Source organism: Mus caroli, unplaced genomic scaffold (genome assembly GCF_978045245.1).
Source record: "Mus caroli unplaced genomic scaffold, Mus_caroli_1 scaffold_4, whole genome shotgun sequence".
Lineage (NCBI taxonomy): Eukaryota > Metazoa > Chordata > Mammalia > Rodentia > Muridae > Mus > Mus caroli.
Window position 1 is genome coordinate 116824898 of NW_028227259.1, and position 26707 is coordinate 116851604.

Here is a 26707-nt window from a genome sequence, read left to right on the forward strand (position 1 = left end):
TGTCCCAGCTCTGGAGCCTTTAAACATAGCCTGTGGTCAGGCACCCAGACCTGTGACCCTCATTCTTGCCCTCCAGGTATCCTCTAGGGTAGTCTCTCTCTCTCTCTCCTCTCTCTCTCTCTCTCTCTCTCTCTCTCTCTCTCTCTCTCTCTCTCTCTCTCTCTCTCTCTCTCTCAGTGTGTATATGTGTGGTGGTGGTGTGTGTGTGTGTGTGTGTGTATGTGTGTGGTGGTGGTGGTGGTGGTGGTGGTGGTGGTGGTGTGTGTGTGTGTGTGTGTGTGAGAGAGAGAGAGAGAGAGAGAGAGAGAGAGAGAGAGAGAGAGAGAGAGAGAGAGAGAGAGCTTCTTGTGATGGATGTATGCTAGATATCAAAGATGTCCACTGATGCTCAGAGCACTGGCCAAGGAGATGCTACAGTACTGAGGGTGGAGTGGCTGGGAGATAGGGTGATGAATGTCAGGTGGGGGTGGGGGTGGGGTGGGCTCTGAAGGGAGGTTCCTGAGATATCTCAGGGACTTCCGAAGCCTGTTCCTTAGTCACTCCAAAAAACAAGCACTGATGTGGCTCTCATATTCAAATCCAGAATTAGTCAGTGATTATAGTTATGGCACCCTAACCTGCTGGGCCCTGCCCTAGACTCAGAAAAGAGGACAACCATCTCTTCTGCCTCCATGGCAACCCTGAGAAGCAGGAGTTTTGACCTCTAGGCATAGCACCAGAGAGGGAACATCCCTGTGGCACACAGAGAGGAGGTAGCCAAGGTGGAGTCCCATGTAGGGGAGTCAACACAGAGCAATGCGTTTGTCTCTGTGGCCTTTTGACAGACTCAGTGTGTGACACACAGCTCACACCGTCACTGACATCAGATCTGGGTGGCTGGGGACCTTATCTGGTACTGTCTTGAATGATGCTGTCATTGGGATCGCTGCCTTACATTCTCTAGGCCAGAAGTTCCTCTACTGAAAAATGGGAGGGGGCATATCCACCTCCCAGTGTTACAGAGAGGATAGAGATTCCCATTGTGTCTACCACCACTGCCTAGAGCCTTAGGCCATAGCAGATGCTTAGCAAATGGGTATAAAGTGCTAGCTGGTCCACCATACAGCATAAACACATAATGGATTGGTGAGGGCAGTCATCATTCCTCTGGCACACAGTAGGTTCTCAGCTCAATATGTTCAGTTATTAGTGATTCTCTGATGCCCAGAACACAGGAAGAGCCCAATAAGTGCTGACCAGTGATTCCATAAGAACTTTATATAGGAACATCCTGTGTGTTTGGTTGCCTAATATATAAAATCTTTGGAATCCTGGAATTTGCAAGGTTAGGAAAATGAGTCTTTAAGCAATTAATAGTGGGTTCAAATCCTGGATCTTCCTCTTTCCAAGTTAGGCTTCTTCTGGGGCAAGTCTCAGGTCTCAGGGTCTTATTAGGAGTTAGAGATGAGGTATGTATGCTGGTCAGCCTCCAACCATCCCAGGACTTCAGGGTAGGCAACACATCTTATAGTTTTATCTACACACTCAGTTGGTCCTCAGCAGCCACAGATTCTGCATGTGTGTGTGCTCAACCAGATCAAAAATCTCTGAAGAACAACCGCAACTGTACCAAATCCGCACAATCTTGCCGTTTTCCTTAAACGATACACTCCAACCGCTCTTCAGCCAGCAGGTAAATGACGTCAGTGTGTTGGGTACCAATCTGGACAGTATCACAATTGTTGGCAACTCTGTGTGTGTGTATGTGGGGATGGGGGTGTTCAGAAACCAAGTACCCTTAAATGAGTGAATGCCAATTCATTTCAAAGAGTTGTTCTTCACTAATCTAGTCTATTTTAGCATCTTAACACCTGTCTGCTTATTTGTCCTTGATAGCTGGGGCTAAGGAAGACCCCACACTGAGCACAGATGTTAAAGAACAAATAAGACCTGTACTAGCAGACAAGGAGAGATGAAGAGGTGACTTCTAGGTATGGCTCATGCTCAAAAGAAGCCAGCTGCTGAGAACGGATCTCCTGTGGATTTACTAGAGCATGCCCTTCCCCTGCCAGGTTGTCTAGTGGATGTGTCTCCTGTGTTTTTATCCCCAGTGTGACTGTAGCAGCTGTGCTATGAATCCTGACTGCAGGTGGTGAGGCCGCTGTACCATGTCACCCAGATCAGTATCATTGTCCCACCTCACATACGGGCAATCTGAGGCTCACTGAGGTGAGAACACTTGCTTGTGGGCTTCCTGCAAAGGAGATTTAGGACCTGGACCCTTAAAGGCCAGATGCCATTTGTGCTTTGTTCTTTCCAGGTCCCCTCCCCTCCCCTCCCAGGCTGAGGGATGGGATGGGTCTGTAGGTGAAGTTTTACCCAGGTTTTCACATATCCTCTCAATGCCCATCATGACATAGTGAGCTGAAAGGCCAGTTCCAACTCACAGGCCTCTGGACCTGGCGTCAGATATAACCACATGGCGGCATTTACAATTCCTGCCTCAGCATCCAGCTGGAGCCGGAGCCGGTTGGAGCCACAGGAGTCTCAATGCAGATTTAATGACATTATGAGTCACCCCCAGAGGTGAGCCGTTGCCCCTATTCCTCACCCACACCCTGAAACCATGGAGCAAATTAATATGTACTTAATCTGTAATACTCGTGATGTCCGGGGTGAGAAGTGGATTTCCTCTGAAGATAACCCTGTGGTGCAAGCACCAAGTTCAAGAGAACAAATGCTGAAGATCAGCATGGTACCTGGGACTGAACACAAGGCACACATCACACACATCACTGGGTTGCATCAGCACCACGTTCCCTGAAGCACATGATACTGTGAACTTCCTTTGTCATACTAGAGGCACAGAAATGTTAAGCCCGAGACACATGATAAATGGAAGGAGATGGGCTTACATCCAGTGGTATACCAGATCCTCACCTCCTAGCCATTCTTCCTCCTTACCCTTTATTGTCCCGTTTTACAGTTGAGAACTTTGAGGATCAGAGGGGCTAGTGGGCTTTCTGAGGAACAGCAGAACTGCAGGATACCCAGTCTGGTCTGTCTGTCTCAAGGCTGGGCTGACATACAGAAGCAGAAAATAGGCTATGCTTTCTCTGCTTTGAGTGCAAATCTTTGGTGCTAGTTCTGTATACATCCGTGAAGAAGGGTTTGCTCTGCAGGAAGTTCCAGGGTATGGATGTAGCTTTGGGGCTGGCAAGGGAGCTCACCGTTTGTACCGAGCCTGGAGCACAGGCTTTCTGGAGGTGGTGGAATGACTCAGGCTTTGGAAGAGGGGAGGCAATGAGTGGTGTTCATGGATTTGGAAGGATAAGATAGCTACCCACCCACCAGTTATTAGCTGATTCCATCTGCAAAACTCTTGGCAGGCAACGATGACTACCTATACACTGAGGGCAGGGAAGTGAGGCTTGGTGAGGACAACAGGCTGAGAGGAAAGGCATGAAGCGAGGGCCACCAAGGGAGTGACTCAGCCAAAGAGGAGAGAGGTTACCAGGAGGCTGTCCCTGTGTCTACTCTCCTGGACTGATCGTGTGGACACTGGAGAAAGTCAAGCGTTATGCAGTGGGGTGGGACAGCAGCCAGTCTTGTCTGCAGTTCTTTGTGATATTTCAGTGTATGTCAGTCCTTCACACAGAAGCCAGCTTGGTGAGATGCCTCAGGGGACCCCACCCACAGACCTTTTTTCACAGGGCATCTCGAGCTTTGCCCATGCCCCTCTCACAGACATCAGGAGCAGGGTCTGTCTGGTTTGCCAGGGACTGGGATGAGTAGGGAGTGAAGACGCCAAGAACAGGGATCAAGACTCAGATAAGAACCAAGTGCAGTCCCATGTCCTATACCGAGGCACAGACACCAAAGTCTACTGGAACTTGTGATGTATTTTGCAAGAACTGGAGGCCTCTAAAAAAATCCCAGCACATGGAAATGGAAGACTTAGAGGAGGAGATGGGAGGGCTTTTTCAAGAGGTCCTGATTTGAGCACTGCAGATTACACACGCACTTACAGTTCCGCACTCTGAACAAGTTCTGCACTCTGAACACGTGGACAAAGCTTGTGCTGATGAAATGAATCATTTCCAGAAACCTAGTGAAGATGATCCATTTCGGTGAAAGAGGCAGAGAGCGAGGGGCCAAGAGTAGAGCTTGGACAGACAGACAGACACAAAATGGGGGACCCGGTGGGGAGCTATAGTGCTCCCTGCCCAGTCAGTCTATAAGCCTCAGACTTCCCCAACACAAAGCTTATCTGCCTAACCAGCCTTAGAAGACAACCAAAGACAACAATTAACCTCCTCATAAGATCCTTCCTTTAAAAACCCCGGGTTATGTAAGACCGTTTAGGGACAACTGGGGCGAATGCATATTGGAATCCAACATGATACCGCATGCTTGCTAATGTCTGCGAGCCTGGGATAACCGTGAGAGAAGGAGGGGGGGTATGGAGACAGAAATAACGTCAGCTTTGAAAAACTCAGACAGCCACCAAAGTAAAGGAGAGGCCAAGGTGACTGGACACCATCATTCCTTAAAGGGAGATGGAGAGAGAGATGACCCAGTTACTAACATGCCTGCCATGCAGGGACAAGAACCAGAGATCCCCAATATCCACATAAGCAGCTCGGCTCAGCCACGAGCACCTGTGATCCTGGCACAGGGAGGATGGAGATAAGCAGAGCCCCAGGGCTTGCTAGCCAAAGATGTAAGCTGAATCCATGAGCTCTGGGTTCAGTGAAAAGCCTTGTCTGGAAAATCAAGATGAATGTTGATGAAGGAAAATCCCTGATGCTGACCTCTGACCTGCACAGGCATGACACACACAAACATGGACAAACACATATGGACCTTGTGCACACCTAAAATAGGAAGAAAGGAAGAGAGATGGGGGGAGGGATGCAGAGGAGTCAAGCAGAATCTTACAAGGGTCCCTTGCTGTATATATAAAATTTGACCCATTTACCACCATTCAGTGATCAGTCCCACTGAGAAATCAATGCCTCTGAAGCCAGGCTGGCCCCCAGGGCTCTCAACACCCCCAATGCTCCTGTATTATAATTCTGTATTATAATTTCATGCTTACTATATCTCTCCTCTAAATAATGTGTGCTTCTTAACCATACACATCTTTCCTTTATGAAGTCCCAGAGTCAAGGTCCCTGAAAGGATTTACGGACTGGAGCGAGTGAGAGAGCAGAGAGGAATGCTGTGAGGAGGGCAGAGGGCAGCCATATCTGCCTTATGTAGGATGCTTCAATCAGACCTCAGTTAGCCAAAGCCACTTCCTGTGACTTAAAAACAATAGCTTGAAAAACGGTGTTGAGCATGCAGCCCTGAACACGTTCTCCAAGAGTCTGGCCTCATTTCTACAGAGCGCTGTCCACCTCCAGGGATCAGGTCCATGCTGGTGCTGCAGCCTCAGCTCCTGTAAGTCTTCTATCTTGCCCCTAGACAGAGAGCATCAGTGACCTCCCTAGTCCTGTACTGGGAGAGTGGGACACACTGGTTCTACTGTTGAAACTTTTGAACTTTTTTCCTCCCAGTTTTGAAAGATATGAGATGTGATTAAGATCTCCAACCAGACTGTGGATTTGTGTGGATCAGCATTCTTTAAGCAAATCCTCAGCAGACGGTGTCACTTCCCATCCCTGGACCTCAACTGGGTATGGCACAATGGCAACTGCTGGCAAACTGTAGACGTATTCATAAAGGCAGGTTCCTCTCATAATGTAGTTCTAAGCGGAAGGAAATTATCCACCCATCCCTCCATTCCTCCATTCACCCATCCCCTTATTCATCCCTTCTTTCCTCCCTCAATCCATCTCTTCATCCATCTATCAGTCCATCCATCCATCCATCCATTCATTTGTTCATCCATCCATCAGTCCATCCATCCATCCACTCATCTATCCATCTCTCTCCATTCTTACATCTGCCTAGACCCATTTACTGAGTGCTTCCATGCTTCAGGCTGTGAAAGTGAATTAGCCATTAGTTCAAGGAGATGATCATCCAGAAGAAGAAGTAAGGCCACCGAGCTATAACTGAAGGAGAAGGGGAGAGACCCTGAGACACATGAAAACAAACAAATATATTAATTTTAGCAAAAGAAGTTTGAAAGTCCCAGCAGCATCCAGATGTGTTGGATCCATCTGCACCAAATCCTTACTTAGGAAAACCAGACAAGCTGGATTTAGATTTAAAGAATTTCAGAGAGTCACTGAGGCAGCCAGAACTTGAAGATGAAATGGAGGGAAATTATTAGTTGGATCACAGTGCAGTACTAAATATAAAGGGGGATTATCAATAGGGTGACAGTGTGGTAGAAAGCCATTTACCCAAACAGCAGTCGATTGGCTTCTAAAGATCAGTCAGCCTCTGAAGGAGCGGGGATCCGTTTCCCCTACAGAGAACTTATGTCTGGAATAGGCAAGGATTTGCTATAGATCACTAACAAGTCAAAACCGGAGTGGAGAACGGGAGGAGAAACAAAGAAACGACTTCATCAGACTTTGTAGAAAACAGCCTTGGCTGAAAACATAGGTGGAAAGGTTTGTTACATGGGAAGCACGGACTAAAACTGATATGTGACTCTCGTCATTTCTGCTAGAATTGCTAATTTTTAAAGATGGCAAAAAGAGGTTCCTAGGACTCAGGGCACTGACAACTCTGTGTTACTACTTGGCTAGAACTGACTAGGGTTGTAGTACCCCTGGGAGCCCTGGTCTGCACCCGTCAGACAAAACTGCATCACCCTGCAGCGGAAGGTACATGCACAGATGCTATCAGCAGTATCCCTCACATCAGGGCTCATCTAGGAAGAACCCAATGCTCACAAATGTTCCAGAAAAATCCGTGTATCAGGGTGACTGGCAAAGGAGGAAGGGTCCAAAATGCCAACGAAGAAACAGAAACTGAAGGTCACCCAGGTACTGACTGAGGATCTGGACAGAGCTAGAGGCCAACACAGAAGACAGGAGGGTTCTCATAGTGGAGATAGAAGGAGGGGTATACTGGATCAAATAAAGATGGGCTGCAGCCAGCTAGGTTGCTCTGGCGTTTAGACCATGAACATGCCCAACATCAGTGGGGAACCCAGTCCCTGTGTCAGCAGCTTCTGGAAGCACTCAGCTAACTGTCTGACTGACTTTATCAAAAACAAGCCATTCCTGGAGTTAGGAGGTAAAGCACAAGATGTGAAGGAGATGGTGGTGACTCAGATGGTCCCGTGGATTTCGGGACAAGCTTCCTTGTGGAAGGGGTGTTGTCATGTAGGTCATAAGATGTCTGGCAGTGTCCCCCACCTCTGCACACTAGAGACCAGCAGCTACTGCCCCCAACATGGACAACCCTGTTCCCTGGGAGGAGATGCAGACGTTCCTGGGAATGTAACCAAGATGGACTACGGCACCCAGGATCCACCAGGTTGTTATATACAACAGTGCAGACCAACCTCATAGACTAAACATAAACATGGAAGGGAGGAAGCAGCTTCACGAAGTGCACACACACAAGGGACTGCCATATGCATTAAGTTCAAAGACAGGTCCTTCTGATGGAGGGTGTTAGAAGTCAGCACGGGGAGGTTATCTTTGCAGAGGGAGGAGACCAAGATGTTAGTGGGCCAAGGAGGCTTAGATGGCAACAATACAGCTTTGGTCAGTGTTTGAATGCTATGTCAAGATGTACCTGCTTATATGTACATTTCAGTAATAAGTTTACTTAACAAAACTTGAAGTCAGTCAGACTTCCAGCTCATTTATCCCTAGTGATTGATTCCAGTCATTGGAAGTTCATTTAGGTGAGCCTAAGATTTGTGTGTGTGTGTGTGTGTGTGTGTGTGTGTGTGCGTGTGCATGCATGCGTATGTGCATTCACGTGTGTTCCTGCAGGACACAGGTTAATATCTGGTGTCTTGTTCTTTAACTACCTTGCTTTCTGAAACCAGCTAACACTGAACCAGGAGGTATCAGACTGGCTAGGCTGTCAGGCCAGTAAACACCAAGGATCTCACTGCCTCCATCTCCCCAGTGATGAAGTTATAGATCCACGCCTTTATGTGCCTCTTACGTGTAGTTAACACTTTACCCACTCGGCCACATCCTCAGCCACATGACTCCCATTTTCCAAATGTTTCCTGGACCTCACTAGCTAGAACTTGGGCTTCTAGACAGAAAAGAACACGGAAGCCCTTTCAGGAGTCACATGGGTCCTGGGGGACAAGCCCTGAATCCACCATAGATTGCTTTGGTCTCTCTGACCAGCGCACCAGCGCTCTCCACAGCTTGGGGCCAAGGGTTCACACTGAGTATCCCTCCCCCCCCCCCCCCCGCAGCTCAGCATCTTTCCTACTGGCCCCCTGATACTGTTGAGTACATAGAGAACCCTCATGCCTAGGAAGACAAGGAGCCCTCTTCCCAAGAGGCCCAATCACCAAGAATGTTCAGAGTGTGTTCACCCTGTGCACCCGTTCTAAGCTACAGAGATGGGTAAACACCGAGTCGTGTAGAAACAGGACTGGCAGAGACAAGGGAGCCTACTCGGAGAACAAGGTTTTTAAGCTAAGACCCATCCATTCACGTATCTATAATTAATGAGCTAATTACCGCCGAGTCTTATCTAATCATGGAAGCAACACTCCTGACGGGTCCTTGGCTTTCCTTGGCTTTAGTCTGGGGCAGAGTAATTGCATTTCCTTAAGTAACACAACTTTATTTTGTTTTATAAACAATACCCTGTAATTTAGACCTTTTTTACTAATTCCAGTGAACCAAATAAAATAACACCAAGCAGGGTAGGGTAGGATGGCGGTGCTGTTGTGCAGCTAGATTATTTTCTTTTAAATAGATTTAAAAAAGAAGAAGAAGAAGAAGAAGAAGAAGAAGAAGAAGAAGAAAAGATCAAGCCAAGAGTATGGGCGGAGTGATTATAAAGAAAATTTCCCATCCAGGGGAGGAGCAAGGTTGTAATGCCATCTTTTAGTCAGACTAAGTGATACCATTCAGTCAGGACAGCAGTAATTAGAGGTGATTACACGGCAATTAAGAACTCCATGGTTGTGTGAGGTAGAATCTTTTATAGCCTGACCTCCATAAGCACTGTGACATGTCTTCAGGAGAGAGCCCAGAGAGAACTCCAAATGCCCCAGTGCTGACTATGGCTGAACAAGCGGTCACCAGCACTGACTGTGGGATGACTGACAGGTCATCAGAGCTGACTGTGGGATGACTGACAGGTCACCAGGACTGACTGTGGGATGGCTGACAGGTCACCAGGGTTGAATATTGGGATGACTGACAGGTCAACAGCACTGACTATGGGATGATTGACAGGTCACCAGGGCTGACTGTGGGATGACTGACAGATCACCAGGGCTGACTGTTGGGATGACTGACAGGTCACCAGCACTGACTGTGGAATGATTGACAGGTCACCAGGGCTGACTGTGGGGTGACTGACAGGTCACCAGGGCTGACTGTTGGGATGACTGACAGGTCACCAGTACTGACTGTGGAATGATTGACAGGTCACCAGGGCTGACTGTGGGATGAGTGACAGGTCACCAGGGCTGACTGTTGGGATGACTGACAGGTCACCAGGGCTGACTGTGGGATGAGTGACAGGCCACCAGGGCTGACTGTTGGGATGGCTGACAGGTCACCAGCACTGACTGTTGGGATGACTGACAGGTCACCATCCCTCTGACTATGGGATGATTGACAGGTCACCAGGGCTGACTGTGGGATGACCGGCAGGTCACTAACACTGACCAGAACCACTGTGCTAGATCTGAGAAGTTTTGTGGCTGTGGAGCCAAAAACCACAAGAGAACAGATTGCTTGTCCTTGGGTGAGGAGAGAAGTGGGTGACTGTACCTGATACCATAGCGTTTGTGGAGGGGGTGGAAAGGAAAAGCTACAGAAAGGGTTGTGGAAAGGAAAAGCTACAGAAAGGGTTGTTTAAGGAGAATCTTGAGGGAGAGAGGTGGGCGCAGTTGGGAACCAAGCTCTGTAGAGGGTTGGATGCTGCAGACACTGAAAAAAAATCAAGAAAAAGACAGTGTGGGGGATGGGGGCTCTACTGTGTCTCCTTGGAAGCTGCTAGCACAATAGGAAAGTTCATGGTGACACACACCTTCAATCCCAGCACTGGGGGTTAGGAGACAGAGGCAGGCAGACCTCTGTGAGAGTAAGGCCAGCCTGGTCTACAGAGCAAGTTCCAGGGCAGGCAGAGTTCATACAGAGGCCCTGCCTAAAACAAACAAAACCAGACACAGATCAACACAAACAAAAGAAAGAAAAGTTCTTTCACTGGAACCAAAGAAAGTTCCAGTGAAGTGGTGAGAGCAGGTTTGGGGATAAGGTAAACCAGGGCACACTCACGGAGAGAGGAAGTGAAGAAGGGCATGAAGCCTCCCCTTTTGAGAAGCCTGGATGTGGACAGAGGGTGAGAGGAATCAGTCCTATGTGAAGCGATGGTAGAGTCAGGAAGCAGAGGATCGAAGAGCAGGGAGGGAGGGAGGGTGAGGGAGCAGGAGAGGGAAGGATGCTGGGTAGAGCAGAGCGGTAGCTGTTCCCTTGAGGATGGAAACTGAGCAATGCCCACTGCCAGCATGTAACAAACAGAACCTGTGACCAAGGCTGGGGCTCTGTTGGTTGTGGAGTGAGGGGCAAGAATGAAATGGCCCAGACCCTCTTAGAAAAGCCCTAAATGTCCAAGGAAGTGAGAGAGCCAGGCTCTTGAAAGGGTTCCATCAGGGAGATGGTCTCAGAGGACAGGAAGTGGGTGCTAGATGCAGCAGGACTCAGGGAAGAACATCTTCTACCCATACCCCTGAGCAGTCCTAGAAGCACCCACCCTAGATGTCTGGGGGGGGGGTACTGAAACAAGTCAGCTGCCACCACCAAGCCTTAAGCTCCCCCTCTGGGGCCAAGGAGGTAATTTAGTGTCTGTCTCCAGAAGAGCTCACATTTATCAGTGGTAGCTGCTTGGTCCCAGCTGGCCATAAGTCACAACGCTTTGTTGTATTTCTTTGGAGCTGACATCCTCTTGTAAATAACATGCCAATGCTCTCGGATCCTGGCAGAAGTCCCCAACCCCTTCTGTTTTTAGAGTGACCTTCTCTATCATCCAAACTGGAAATGTCCAAGAAGCACCCTAATGGAGCCCTGTCAAGCACTAGGTAATTCAGGGCTAGGTTTGCAGGTGCTACCCCACCCCCACCCCCATCTAGGTTGGGACACAGTGCTGATTTTGTGACTGACAGCTATTCAAGTTCAAAACACAAGTCCCCTTTGACCCCGGGGAGTTAACACATAAGGACATGGATTTGTTGAAGCCCTACAAGCTTGTGGCAAGTGTCTGAAAAGCAAAAAGTGAAATATGGTCTTCACAGCTAAATAGAGCAACTTAGAGCTTAAGAATTCCCATGGGGATTCAAGATAGAGTCATGGGCCCTGTAAAGAAAAATCCCAAGACACACTGTGGATGGAAAGACACCATAGGATTTATAAAGAGCACACACCACCAGTACATCAGCTATGCCTTCTAAAAGCTCCTATGGGTGCTACCTGCTGTATCAGTGCAGATGTTTATAAATAAACATTTGGTGTGGGAGGGGGGCCACACCAAATGGAAGAGGGCTGACCATTTTGCTAGAGAGCTAAGGTTAAAGAGTGGACAGGGGGTGTGGTCTTTTTTCTAAGCTTATTCTTTAAAATATTGACTGACTTAGGAAGACTCGCCGCACACACCCATGGGTAAAAAGACCCTGAGGTGAATCATTTTGTTTAATTCATGGTAATGGAGAAATTAACCCCTTTTTTCTCGTACACATTCAGTCTTACCTTTCATTTCTTCTTCTGATTTTTCAGACAAAATCTAATACTGCCTTTGTTACCATAATAACTGTATTTGTTCTGTTATCCAACTCTTTTCTAATGGAGATTTCTTTTTTAAAAAACAATTCAGCTTGGGCACTTTAAATCCAGCTACAAATATTTCTCATAAATCAGACATAGGTTTGAATTCTAGTCCCTTGAAGGGAGAAAGGGGAGTTTAAAATTCTGTACAATTACACTGGGATTCCTAAGCAAGAATTCTCCAGGAACCCATGTGGAGAAAGTCTCTGTACCTGTGATAAGATGGGGGTGAGGGGAGCAGAGAGATAACCACTGCAAGTAGCTTTTCGACCAGGTGATTAGCTTGTTCACCAGGTGATTAGAGTGTTCACTAGGGGATTAGCATATTCACCAATTAGCATATTCACTAGGGGATTAACATATCTACCAATCAATTGGCATATTCACTAGGGGATTAACATATCTGCCAATCAATTGGCATATTCACTAGGGGATTAACATATCTGCCAGTCAATTGGCATATTCACTAGGGGATTAACATATCTGCCAGTCAATTGGCATATTCACTAGGGGATTAGCACATTCACCAGTCAATTAGCATATTCACCAGTCAATTAGCATATTCACTAGGGGATTAGTATATTCACCAGGCAATTGACACACTCACCAGGTGATTAGCCTATTCACTAGGTTGTTACCCAGTTCACTGGGTGATTAGCATACTTATTGTTCACTGATCTTGAAAATGGGGTGTGGAACTAAATCAAGCTCAATTTGACAGGATCTAGAATTATCTGGGATGAGAGTCTCTTCGCATGGCTATTGGAGACTATCTTAATTGATATGGAAAGAATGCATCTCAACTGTGGAACCACTCACTCTGACTGAGATCCGGGACTGTAAAGGGGGAAAAGGCTGAGCCCTAAGATATATTTATCTGACGTTGCCTCAGGGTCCTGTAGCCTCAGTATTATATTAGATAGATAGATAGATAGATAGATAGATAGATAGATAGATAGATAGATAGATGGATAGATGAATGAATAGACAAATAGATAGATGAATGGATAGATAGTAGATAGATGAATGGATAGATGGATGACTGGATAAATAGTAGATAGATAGATGACTGGATAGGTAGATAGATAGATGAAAGAGATTATAAGTAAGTGAAGATCCGTGGCCTTGGCACCAGTCCTCATAATCAATGTGGGCCACATACTTTCATGTTCAGGTCTCAGTCTTTCTAGTGAGCATATTTAACTAAATCACCCCAGGGTTCCCTTCCATCCAAAGATGTGCAGAATTTTCAGTTATAAATACACTTAAAGGGAGGGGTTTCCAGTCAGGATGGCAGAAATGAGGATAAAAACGGTAACAAAGGCTGATGTGGATGGTGACAGGCTGTTGGTGGTCACATGCACCTGAGCAGCCACTGTGGACACCAGAAGGTCCGTATACCCAGCTCTACCGCTCCGAGATAAGAACCTAAAGAGTCTACCCTACCACAAAGGTGCCTGCTCAGCCTCGTCCACGGCTGGTCTGTTCTCGGAAGCCAGAGAACAGCATGAACCCAGATGGCCGTCTGCAGAGCAGGTAAGGAAAATGTGGTCATGCACAGCAGAATATTATTCAGCCATTAAAAAGAAATGAAATTATGAAATTCAAAGATAAGCAGATAGAACTGGGAAAACTTACAGGAAATGACATCACCCTAACCCCAAAGACAAACTCTGCATGACCCAACTCCTGGGAATACTTACTTTAAATCTTTTATTTTGTATGCTTAACAAGGCGTATCTGGAAGCTAGAAAACCAGAAATGGGGTTGACAGTTTAAGAGTGGGGGGTGATAAAATACAGGTAAAATGAAAGTGGATGAGGTAAAATGGAGATGGAGGGGTATAAACATAGGAGGAGAGGGGGTGAGGAAGGGGGGGCGCTTAACAAAAACAAAGCGTGCACGAAAAAGTTGTAAAGGAAACCTGGAATCTTCCAATCCAAACAAAAATCAGAGGGAACAGTAGAACACAGGGGCCATGCAAGGAGAGAGGCAAAAGCCTAATGGTTAAAGGTTTCAGTAGAGACAGGAAGTTTTATAGAGGAGAATGGGGGGGATTAATAAAACTAATAAAACTAATAACACTAATAAAAAATCAGAATGCATGACAAAGCCTTGGAAATCCACTGGTCTGTAAGTTAATTAAAAAAAAATTAACACAAAAACCCGACCTAGGACTAGCAGAGGACACTTGGGCCACTGGGGATGCCCTGCCTGAGTGAAGATCAGACCTGCTCATCCTCTCTGGCCCTCAGATCATCTTCTGTGACAAGTGAGCAGAGCTACCCACTTCCTGGAATTCCTCAGAGCACTGCGTAGAGGCTTGTGCTACCGACACAGTTTTGTGGTAGATCTCTTTCTAGATGCTGTGAAACCAGCATGTGCAGCCTTCATCTCATGACATGTGACAACTTCCCTGGCTTCATAGTGAGGACATGGGAGCAGAGGAGCCAAGAGACCTGCCTAGCTCACACAGCCAGACATAATAAAGGTCTGGAAGAATGAGTACTGACTACAGTCTGTGCACTGGCAACCCTCCCCTTCGGTCTCTTCTATAGCAGTGAGTACTGACTAAGAGCAGGGTCTTAAAATAAATTACAATATGACACAGCCACACTCCCCTCCCTGGCATGTGCCAAAGGACTCCACGCCCCATCCCACAGATCTCTGCTTAGCTACAGTCATGTTTTTTATTGCTCTATTCACAGTAACCAGGAAACAGACACCACATAAATGTCCTCCAACAAACAATGAGAAATGAAAACGTGGTACCCATGTGCACTGTGGAACATAAAGAAGAATGAAACCATGAATTTTCAGGCAAATGGATGGAACTACAAAAGATCATGGAGGAGGATCATATTAACGGAGGACCCAGGGACCCAGAGAGACAAAAGTCACAGGTTCCATTTCACCAGAGGCTCCCAATTCCAGGTCTTCAGATGTCAGTACAGATCCTCAGGTATGGTGGTTTATATATGGTTGGCCCAGAGAGTGGCACTATTAGGAGGTGTGGCCTTGTTGGAGGAAGTGTGTCACTGTGGGTATGGTCATTAAGACCCTCATCCTTGCCAATATTCCCCTAGCAGTCTTCAGATGAAGATGTAGAACTCCCAGCATCTCTTGCACCATGCCTGCCTGGACGCTGCCATGCTCCTGCCTTGATGATAATGGACTGAACCTCAGCCCCATTTAAATGTTGTCCTTATAAGACTTTCCTGTGTCTGTTCACAGCAGTAAAACTGTAACTAAGACATCGGGTAACTGCAGAAGTAAAACAGGACCATTGCGGGGTGGGCGGGGGGAAGAGTCTAATAGAAGTGACCTGATAGAAGAACTGGGGGAGACTCTAACCAGGGGACTGCAGGAAGATGCATACAAAGAAGAGGAGGAGGAAGAACAGTCATTAGGAATCACCCTGTTAACTGTCTACGTGAAAACACTTATCACGCACATGAGTACGTGACTAAATAAAAGACTGTCATCTGGGCTCACAATGCTGTCTTCAAGAGCCAAAGACTATTTAAGATAAACCCCAGCACCACACATGGGAAGCTCCCCCTTTGAGCTTTTGGTCAGGGTTATCTAAGAAAATCCCAAAGGCTTTTGCCATTGCCTTTGGCAGCCTCCCAGAGGTGAAAGTTAAGTCCCTATTGCTGGAGACACCATGCACTTCAGACACAGAGCCTAGAGAACCCTGACTGTCTACTGACTTAGAACTGAACTGAATGCCTCCTCCTGAGGACTGGCTTTCACGGTACAGAAGGTGCCATTCAAGCTTACAACGGAGGCAAGCAACCAACATTCATACCCAGCTTTGATGCCTATGAACTGTAACACTAAACAGCACGGCAGGATAACCCTGAGGTGCAGGGGATCAGGGGTGCATGCTCACACTGCAGTGCAGGGATGCATGGTCACACTGAGGTGTAGTAGTGTATGTTCACACTGAGGTGCAGTAGTGGTCCACACCCCTAGGAAGTAACCAATAGCTCTCTGATTGCTCTTAAGCCTTGCTGAATAAGAGGGAAATCATACCCTGTACTAGCAACCAGCTTACCTACCCAGCGCTAGAGGGAAGCCATGGACATTGGAGGAGAACTTACAACCACCACTTTATTGTGCACAGCACAATCCCTAACTACACTCTAAACATTCCTCCTTACACCCACAGGTAAGTATAGTCCTCACCCCTTATCAAGGATACTTCTCTTTGCAACAGATGGCAACTGTTACAGAAGAAACCACAACCAATCAAAATGCAGAGTTCTGGAGCCCAGTCTCAATGGAAACATTTATAATACAACTCTTGCACCTGAGGCTCAGGGAACATTTCAGAAGAGGGGGCAGAAAGAATGCCAGAGCGGGAGGATCTGGGAGCTTGCTGTGAGATTTCCTCTCCGAGGAGTGTCGGAAGCTACATGCATGAAGTCTCATCAACATGGCCACCTAACCTAACCTGAACAAGAAAGACATCAGCAGACACGCTAAATTGGATGGACGGTCATGGGAGGAAGCCTGCAAGTCCTCAACCCTACACAAAGAACTGTAGACAACTAAGGAGTGCTTAGAGCCAGAGAAATAGTCTTTCCCTGATCAGGAAGAATACACCAACTGGTGTGTTCCAATACCAAATAGGCAACCCTGAAAACATACAGGTACAACTAGGATTATGAAGACCGAGCAGATTGTATTTATATATTTAGGACAACATTCTCTCTCTCCCTCTCCCTCTCCCTCTCCCTCTCCCTCTCCCTCTCCCTCTCCCTCTCCCTCTCCCTCTCCCTCTCCCTCTCCCTCTCCCTCTCCCTCTCCCTCTCCCTCTCCCTCTCCCTCTCCTTCTCCCTCACCCTCACCCTCTCCCTCTCTCTCGTGTATATATATAACAATTAGTGGAATAGAAGTCATACTATTGAAAGAGAGCAAAGAGGGTTGGTTACATAGGAGGATTTAGATGGGGGAAAGGGGAGGGGGAAATGATGTAATCCCATTATAATCAGAAAAAAGCAAAATAAATAAAAAAGCTTTAAGTATAATACTTAATTATTATAAATAATTATTAGTAGGCTTGTGTGTCTGACACTTGAGTGCAGTTGATTTAGGAGTCTAGAACAAAAGGTATTTTATCCCCTGGAGCTGAAGTGGTTGTGAGCTGCCCGATGTGGGAGCTGGGAACTGAACCCAGGTCCTTGGCAAGTGCTGAGCCATCTCTCTAGTCCCAGGATTACAAAATCTTAGTTGCATTCACGATAAAAAATAACTTTTCTCCCTGAGAAACACAGTACAATATACTTTTCTCTCCGTATAAAGTCGGCAGCTTGCCATATTACAAGGCTGGCTTCACATTTCTCAGCTTAAGAAATCCTTCCTCAACCTCCTGCCTCCAGAGCAGCTGAGCTCCCAGGCATGGCAGCCCTGTGCCTGGCTTTAGCTCAACTTTCTTTATGATTCCACTCAAGAATGTCATCCAAAACTGAAACAAACGTAACTGACCATGCTTATTTATAAACCAAAGAATCGCTCGTCTGACACCTGCGACAGAAGCAGTGATAAAGATTGGTTACCCTTTGTTCAAGCGGCACTATTCAAAATGGAGATCTGTGTTACAGTGTTACAGTGTTACAGCTGCACCCTGACCATCTTCCAAGTCAGTAAACAGCGCCAGACTCCACACTTCTCAGGCCCTGAGAGGTCAAGTGACCTACTTAAAGCCACACAGCCGGGCAGTGTCACCAGCCCTAAGCACAGGAAGTGGAAGTCAAGAAGGTCAGCCTGCAAGCAGGAGTCTTGGAGCTGTCGGCTAAGGGCAGGCCACAGGGCAAGGCTCTTACCTGGGACTGTGGAAAGAGTTGCTGACCACTGACTGTCGAGAGGGGATTCTCACTGAGTCCGTGGCCAGGGACAGGGAACAGCTCATCCAGGACTGTAGACTGCCCTCTGGCTGGGAGCTGATGACAGAGACATTGTCCCTAGAAGGCAAAGGTAGGACACTGAGCACAGTGGCCACCACACCAGAGTCTGGGCCCTGAAGAGTACTCTACATGCTGTGCTACAGACAGGCAATGGCCTGTGAGGTGGGAGGAAGCTTTGGCGTTTGGAGGGGACAACTTGGGTCTTAGCCAAGGCCACCTAACTCATGCCTGAAGTCTGGATGGAAACCACTTGCTTTTATTCTAATACCCTTTCTATTAAATGCAGCACTCTTGGACACACACACACATACACACACACCAACTGGAGTGTTAAGGACTTGGTGTGTTAAGGCCTCTCTGACTTGAGGATCAAGCTTGCTATTGAATTCTGTACCAAATAATATGTTCATGGGATATGCAAGGGGTGAAAATCTTCAATCCTCCTTTGCCTTATGGGAATCTCCTTGGCAAGCTGGACTTTCTCTTTATGGTCTTTGACAGTCTCTCTCTCTCTCTCTCTCTCTCTCTCTCTCTCTCTCTCTCTCTCTCTCTCTCTCTCCCTCTCCCTCTCCCTCTCCCCCTCCCCCTCCCCCTCTTCCTCCCCCTCCCCCTCTCCCCTCCTCTTCTCCTCCCCCTCTCCCTCTGTGTGTGTATGTATGTGTGTGTGTGAATGTATCTGTGTGTGTATGTGTGAGAGTATGTGTGAATGTGTGTATCTATGTGAGTATGTATCTGTCTGTGCATCTATGTGTCTGTATGTGTGTGCGACTGTGTTTCTGTCTATGTGCATGTGTCTCTGTGAGAGTATATGTGTGTATGTCTGTCTGTGTCTCTGTGTGTGTGCAACTGTGTGTGTGTATCTGTGTGTTTGTTTCTGTGTGTGTCTGTGTCAGTGTGTATGTGTGAATGTATCTGTCTATGTCTCTGTGTGTGTGTCTATGTGTGTGTGCATGTCTATATGTATGTGTGTGTACAAGCGAGCCCATGCATGCAGAAGTGTTTGATATATTTGTGTGTACAGGTCCAGGCACATACAAGTGTGAGGTATGTTTATCTGCCACTAAGTCAACCACCATGGGACAGGGCTGCATACATGAACTTGATATTAATCCTGTCCTCAAGGTTGCTTCTTAGGAGAGCAGCCACGAAATGAAGGCTCCATTAGCACTACTACAGAGAGAGGCAGAAGGCCAGCTTCTGGGTTAAGTAAGGAGCCTCCATTTCCTTCCAGGAAGAAAAGGAAGGAAGTGAGGCAGGTGAGCCTTGGGAAGGTGAGGGTTTGGTGGGAAGAGAGTCCAGGAAGTAGGCAAGCAGAACTCACGGGGTGAAGAGGGGAATCAAAGGTCAACATGGAACACAAGTGTCCACCTATAAAGTCTGTTCTGGGCAGCAGGGAGCCATTGAAGGTGGTGGTGGGTAATGGCATGATAACACATGTCTTCCATGTATCTAAACTATGTCACACAGGTATGCAAGTTTGCACTCCTGTAAGGCACGTGCTAAACCATGAAGCCAGAGCCTCACAGGCATTAATTACAGAGAGCTCTGTGATGGGTGTGACCCTTCTCCTTCCCCAATGCACACACACAGCCGAGGGCTTGCCTTCACAAGCTTTGTGGTTTGCTTACCCCTCTTTCCCGCTGCGGCTGCTACAGTCCACTGCCGTCTGGATACTAGAAGGAGACACAAGACAATATAGTTGTACAGCCAGGACTGGGGGGACATGGTCTCCAGCACGACATACACCTGGGTTTGCCTGCCATGTCTACCCTTCACTTCTGTATAGTTGTAGGGTACAGAGTTGTCCTCTCTGAGCCTCCCGTTTTCCTCTACAAACTGCGGTTGACCAACAACGCATGAGCCTCTGCCTCTGCCCATGGAGCAGAGTGAAGTAGCCCTTGTGGATTGTTTAGTGCAGATCCCAGAGAACAGGAGCAACCGTTACCAATGCTTTTTAAAAACATGACTAGCGGGTAGGGCTCTGGTTAAGAGTATGGGCTACTCTTCTAGAGGACTTAGATTCAACTTCCAGAACCTACACTGTGGTTCACAATTGTCTGTAACACCAGTTCCCGGGGATCCAACACCCTCTTTTGGCCTCTGAGGGTACCCACACAAGGAACAGACATATATGTATGCAAAACAGTCAGAACAACTATTTTTTGAAATGCAACTGGCATCACTGACATTAATCTTATTTTTATTGACAACTGCCTGGCACCTGCCTCACTCATAGTCTTTGGGAAGCCAACAGATTGGGCTCTGGCAGGATAGCTTCCTGAGGCATTGTGGGAAACTCCTAATATAATTATACAAGTAGCTATTCTCCAGGGAGAAACATGTTTACACACTCTGCCCACACCATCTGCCTCAATTTAGAGATGAAGATGGTATACCATTCACAAGGCCACTGAACTTCCAAACCCAGCTTTGTGGAGACAACAAGACACACTGGTAGTCAGTGTACCACTGCCCTCAAATGGGAATCCAGACAAAAGCACACCCCTGCATCTAAGTTGCCTTTACTCTGGTCCTCAGGCTGAGCCTCCAGCCACAATGTCTGCAGGGATTTGGGCAGGTCTGAAGAGGGTGCACCCACTGTTTCTTGTTTCTTCCTCTAAAGCTATGCTTCCTTAGATGCCTCCCTTTTTCCAAGATGTATCTCCAGAGGACCATGAACATGTCTTCCATGCATGGAGACAGGATAGTAGGGTCCCCAGAGCTCACAACCAAATGTCTAATGCCAAGAGGCTAAACCTCATTTCCCTCTCAGTGTGAGCCACGCAGGAAGTCAGCAGTCTCATTCCCTCCATTTGGAATCCACGCTCCTAGCTTGGACACTGGATAGCATTCATTACCGTCACTGCTCCACACAGTCTGCCCAGCTCAGCAACAGAGCATACATGGGTGCCGACACTCATCCAGGTTTCATCTCTGAAGATGGCTCTGGGGACTTGGAACTCAAAACCACTTCCTCATGGAGGGACCCTTTCCCCTGAGACCTGGACACTTCCTGATGTCGTGTTTCACTATTGTCTCTGCTGTTCTACCTTGGATGTGTGATGCTTTTGGACCCAGTCTGTAGGAGCAAACCCCACTGACTATGTGAGTCCCATCTGTGTGCTTCCTGTCTGCATGGCTCCCCAATGGGCTCAGCAGGCGAGACATCAGCTGACAGAAGAGGAAACACATCTTTGTAAACAGTACCTCCATATAAAGTTGGCCTTCATGCCAGAAGATGACTCTGATGCTCCAAACCATGATTGTTTGCAGCTGAGCAGGGAGATCTGGGATTTCCATGCATCATGACTGTACCACGTAAGCCACCATCTCACAAGAAACAAGACTGTAGCCACCATTGTTACAACCTCCACCCTCCATTCCTGCCAATGCCTGTGCTTGGAGCAGTCTTCTTAGGCAAGGGCAATTAGAGGGTGGAGGCCAAATGCGCTGTCCATGGTGCTGATCTAGCCTGCCGAGCCTGCCGTGTAACCGAGGCTCTGTCCGTGGTACTGATCTGGTCGGCTACAAAACCCAGGGAGTCTCAACCCCTTGCCCTGGGCTGGTGCCTACAGTTCTTTCATCTTGGCCAGTGTGGTTTTGCAAAGTGAGCCTGTGCCAGGAATTTTTAAACAGATGTTGGCAAGGATCGAGGTAATTGATTAAGTGTCTTCAGATGTATTCCTCCTGGGTACCTTTCACCAGACAGGCGCAGTCTAAATGCAAATACAGGCTGGGAAGTGACGCCCGGATTCATTTGCTCTGTGTCAGTGACTGACGTGAGCTCACCACCATGGCAGCCCAGAAGGAAACAGAGACCTTGATAGGAGGTGAAGGACAGTCAGCATGTCCTATGTGGTAACAAAGCTGCCTTTGACTGGCATTGGAGGCAAGGGGGGTTGGGGGTGAGGTCAACTCCAGAAACAAGCCATGGCTTAGTGGCTTAAAGTATGCACCAGTGAGACTTTAGATACCCATGGGACTCAGTTTCCTTTTCTGTAGTTTGTAAAAGATAATGATAGGAGCCCAGTGACCGTGCAAGGGCAGCGTGTGCCAAGCAATAACAACTGTCCTCCAGAGAGGGAACCACAGGGGGCCATTACCACCATTTCCTGCAATGTTGCAAATAGACATGGCAAATCGTGGGAGCTCTGTCTCTATCTTGTCATCTGGGTGTTGGTTACAACCCTTCTCAGAAAGCAGGCCAACCTGTAACATTCATTTATTGCCACAGGGCACAGGGGCCCATGTTGTGACTCTAACTGGGTGTCAACCTCCTTGGATGAACAGAGAGTTCTCTCAAGCTGTTCTTCCAGATCAGGACATGTTTAGCACTCATGGAGGGCAGCTTCAAGAAAAGGGGTGGGGGGACAGTCACCTCATGAAGCAGGGAATTTCACATCTGGGCCAGAGCCAAGGCTCAACAGAAAGTTGTTGATACACAATGTGTCCTTAGAAGGCCAGTCTCTGGTTCCATCCAGATATGTCCAGGTCTCCTCCACAGCCTGATGTCAGACCAGTTGTTAGAGCACATGAGTTGGAAATCACCCAGAAGCCACCCACCCCACCCCCAAGGACACGATCGCTCCCAGAGTCCTCATCTTTTATCCGTGACTCTGAAGTCAAGGGTAAGCTGTGGACCCCTCCAAACCCTAGCATATCCCCAGGCAAGGCAACAGGCAGAGCAGCTGCAGATTCTAGAGCCAGGAATAGATGGAAATTTCTGTCACCCTTTGTAGCCTTCCTCTCATGACTAATGAGCACGTTCTAGGCCCCGGGGATGAACTGAAACATTTCCTCCATTAGTCTAAGAAGGTTGATGTTACAGTGTAGCCAACAATGCCAGGCCCTGCTGCAGAGTCCCCTGCTTCAGAGTCACGGGAGCTTAAGTAACACTGTGTGCTGCCTGACTTTCTGGGCATGTGGCTTGGCTCCCAGCCTACAAGGCCTGCTCCATTAAGATCTCTAATTCCAGGTGAACCTTAGAATTGTGAACTGGCATAATGAGAACAAGTCTCTCAACTTGGCTGTTAGAGAGTCTCTCTCTCTCTCTCTCTCTCTCTCTCTCTCTCTCTCTCTCTCTCTCTTCCTCCTCCTCCTCCTCCTTCTCCTCCTCCTCCTCCTCTTTCTTCCTTCCTAAGCCAGTGGTCTGAATCCTCATTGAGACTTCATAAAGAAGTATCTTGGACCAAACTTTCAGGCTCCAATCCAAACGTTTCTCATTCAAGGCAGTAAGAACGCACAGTGTGCAGTTTGCAGCTGCTGATGAGGGGGAATTTGCTGACACCAGGGCAGGAACTGGGATCCCTGCTCTGTGTAGTAGACCCATAATGGTTCAACATGTATTTCTTTTTGTTTTTGACAGTCAATGATGTTCCTCTGGGGTGTCCTGGTCATTTCCTTAACAACTTGACACAAAGTAGAGTCATGTGGGAAGAGGAACCTCAGTTGAAAAGAGGCCTTCATTAGAGAGGCCTGTAGGCAAGTTTATAGTGCATTTCCTTGATTAGTGATTGATGTAGTTCGGCCTAGCCCATTGTGGGTGGGGCCATCCCTGGGCTTGTGGTCCCGGGTTCTACAAGAAAGCAGGTTGAGCAAGCTGTGAGGAGCAAGCCAGTAAGCAGCACCCCTCCTTGGTTTCTGTTTCACTTCCTGCCTCCAAGTTCCTGCCTTGAGTTCTGGCCCTGACTTGCTTTGGTGGTTGTGCTGGTTTGAATACGCTTGGCTCAGGGAGTGGCACTATTAGGTGTGGCCTTGTTGGAGAAGGTGTGTCACTGTGGGCATGGGCTTTAAGACCCTCATCCTAGCTGCCTGGAGGTCAGTGTTCTCCTAGTGGCCTTCAGGTGAAGATGCAGAACTCTCCTCCTGCACCACACCTGCCTGGATGCTGCTATGCTCCCATGTTGATGATAATGGACTGAACTTCTGAACCTGTAAGCCAGCCCCAATGAAATGTTGTCTTTTAGAGTTGCCTTGGTCATGGTGTCTGTTCGCAGCAATGGGGACCCCTAACTAAGACGGTGACGAACTGCGATGTGAAACTGTAACCTGAAATAACCCTCTCCTCACTAAGTTGATGCTGCTTATGGTGTTGATCAAGGTAACAGAGACCCTGGTTACGACAGCAGTGATCAGCAGATAGGTGAACTGTTTGCTCTATGCAACGAGTCAGGACTTTTCTGTAGGCATCTTTTATTTCTTTAGCCCCCCAATATCTGGGGGAACTGAGAGTCTCAGTGGGTTTCAGGGAAGCTCTGTGAGAGGAGAAAGGCAAGAGGGGAAGGAAGGGGGTGGAGAACAGGGAAAGAAAGGTAAAGGGCCTCAAGTCCCCCTCCAGGACCAGAGTCAGGACTTTTCTGTAGGCATCTTTTATTTCTTTAGCCCCCCAATATCTGGGGGGAACTGAGAGTCTCAGCGGGTTTCAGGGAAGCTCTGTGAGAGGAGAAAGACAGGAGGGGAAGGAGGGAGGTGGAGAACAGGGAAAGAAAGGTAAAGGGCCTCAAGTCCCCCTCCAGGACCTCAGTGTGACACGGTCCTGCAGTGTGGTGCACCATCGTTCTCAGAGGGTGGCCCTGCTCTGGAGATTGTGGACACATGGAGACTGTGGCCTAGCTGGCAGACATCAGGTTCTAGTCTGGGGCATGAGCACATCAGGCTGCATGCCCTGTGTCTTCCCAATCAACATGCTCCCTTCCTCAGGAGGCCGTTGCTCTGAGCTAAACCCTCTCCTCTCTTAAACTATTACAAGGCTCTTATCTCGCTTTCTAGAACATTGCTCTTGGTCTTTGTGCATTGCCTCCCCAGATTCTCCTCTCATGGGTCTGTTCTGCCTCCTCCCTCACGAGCCGGAGCCACCGACCCCACTGGTCACCTGCCACCAGAGGCTTTTAGGTTCCAGCAGAGCCCACACACTCTTTTGTTTGATTTGTCTGTCCATTTGCACACATGCCCCAGAATTCGGGCTGTGTGAAGACACCACCACATTCCTGAACTGTTCTCCAATCCACGCTCCTGGCCCTGTACTGAACATCTCACACAAGCTCTTCAGCCCCTGCCCACTACAACATGGAGAAAAATGGCATCCAAAAAGCAAGAAGAAAAACGCAAACTCATAAGGAGATGTCTGGCATGGGACAGGCTTACCAATCAAACAGATGGATAGATGAATGAACTAAAGGACAGAGGCAACAAGCAATGTCTGAATCTCTGCAGGGCTATGCTTCTGTGTGAGGAGTTGCATTTTTAACCTCTTACTGATCCACCTTGGAAACGAAGAGACTAAGGATCAGAGTGATTGAATATTTGTTTGAGGTCATATGATACCGAGGGACACTTAAATAGAATTGTGGTCTATGCTTTCCCCTCCCCCAACAAGAGCAATCCCACTCGCTGCTGCCTGGGGTGCTCCTGGGTACCAGGAACATTGTGTGGCACCTATGTTCAGACACCACACCACATCCCACAGCTCCCCTGAGACACAGGCAAGTTCCCTTCCAATTTGAGGAACCATGAGGCTGATGGTATGTAGAAACTGGAGACATAGTCAAGAAGAAAGACATCGGAAATGCAGCAAGGAAGAATATGTACAGCCTCGGATGCAGAGGTCAGGATGAAAGGAGACAAATGCTGGAGCTGCATTCAGGTGGCCGTGGCCTGATGGACCCAAGCAGAGGGTGAGTCTTGTTGCCACAGAGACAGATACGTCTTATGTGAGCACCATCTGGGGGTAGTGGCTCTTAAGATGGAGCCTGTGCGATGTCTGGGGTGCTCTGTGACCTCATCCTGGTTCATTACCCAGTTGAGAAGTCTGGCCTCTGATTTCTCTCACAGCCTGCTCCACCCCTGAGCATGGCCACTCTATTCCTGTCTCCTTTACCTTTGGATTCATTATGAGAGAGAGAGAGAGAGAGAGAGAGAGAGAGAGAGAGAGAGAGAGAGAGAGAGAGAGAGAGAACAATAGCCTTGAAGCATAAGCCAAAACAAGCCCACCTTTAAGTGGCTTACACCAGGAGTTGTGACACAGCAACAAGAAAGTAACAAACACAGACCCAAGTCACTTCCCTAGGATGCCACACTGGTCACATTCTGTGATGGTTTGTATATGCTCTGCCCAGGGAGTGGCACTATTAGAAGGTGCCACTCTGTTGGAGTAGGTGTGGCCCTGTTGGAGTGGGTGTGGCCCTGTTGGAGTGGGTGTGGCCCTGTTGGAATGGGTGTGGCCTTGTTGGAGGAGGTGTGTCACTGACTTTAAGACCCTCATCGTAGCTGCCTGGAAGCCAGTATTCTGCTAGCAGCCTTTAGATGAAAGATGTAGAACTCTCAGCTCCTCCTGTCTGCCTGGATACTGCCTTGTTTCAGCCTTGATGATAATGGACTGAACTTCTGAACCTGTAAGCCAGCCCAAATTAAATGTTGTCTTTATAAGAGTTGCCTTGGTCATGGTGTCTGTTCACAGCAGTAAAACCCTGACTAAGACACTTTCCAACCATTCATGTCCAGCAAGTCAATTCCCACACTTCATAGGTGACAGGGACAGTGTCCCTCTTCTTTCAATCTAAATAAACCAGCAACCCTCAGGCATTTTGGGGTCCTCCCAGCAAATACAGCCTGAGACTTGTAGGGACAAAAGAGGTCTGCAGAGCACAGCCCCGCCTCGGACCCGGCCACCACCCACTTACCTTTCTGTGTCACTATCACTTGACACCACCTCTTCCAAGGCTGCCTGCAGGTCCGCGATGCGTCGGATGGACGTCTCCAGGTCTGTCTGCAGCGTTTGTCTCACAGTTGCCAGCTCCTCCACATACTTCTCCTGCAGGCAGAGACCACAGAACCCATTGGTCTTGCATGAGAACTCCACAGCACTGCAGAGTTCCAGGG

The 26707-nt window shown here is 48.0% G+C and overlaps 1 protein-coding gene across 2 annotated transcripts in view; it reads right to left on the reverse strand.

The window, feature by feature from the left end:
* Positions 1–26707, reverse strand: part of Myo18b (myosin XVIIIB) — a 208656-nt gene that overhangs the window by 8709 nt on the left and 173240 nt on the right. For both annotated transcript variants that reach the window (XM_085837031.1, XM_085837032.1), the window contains exons 40-42: positions 26509–26639; positions 19459–19503; positions 17750–17887 (exon numbers count right to left, since the gene is read on the reverse strand). In XM_085837031.1, coding sequence (XP_085693157.1) covers positions 17750–17887; positions 19459–19503; positions 26509–26639 — 314 coding nt within the window. The remainder of the gene's footprint in view (positions 1–17749; positions 17888–19458; positions 19504–26508; positions 26640–26707) is intronic.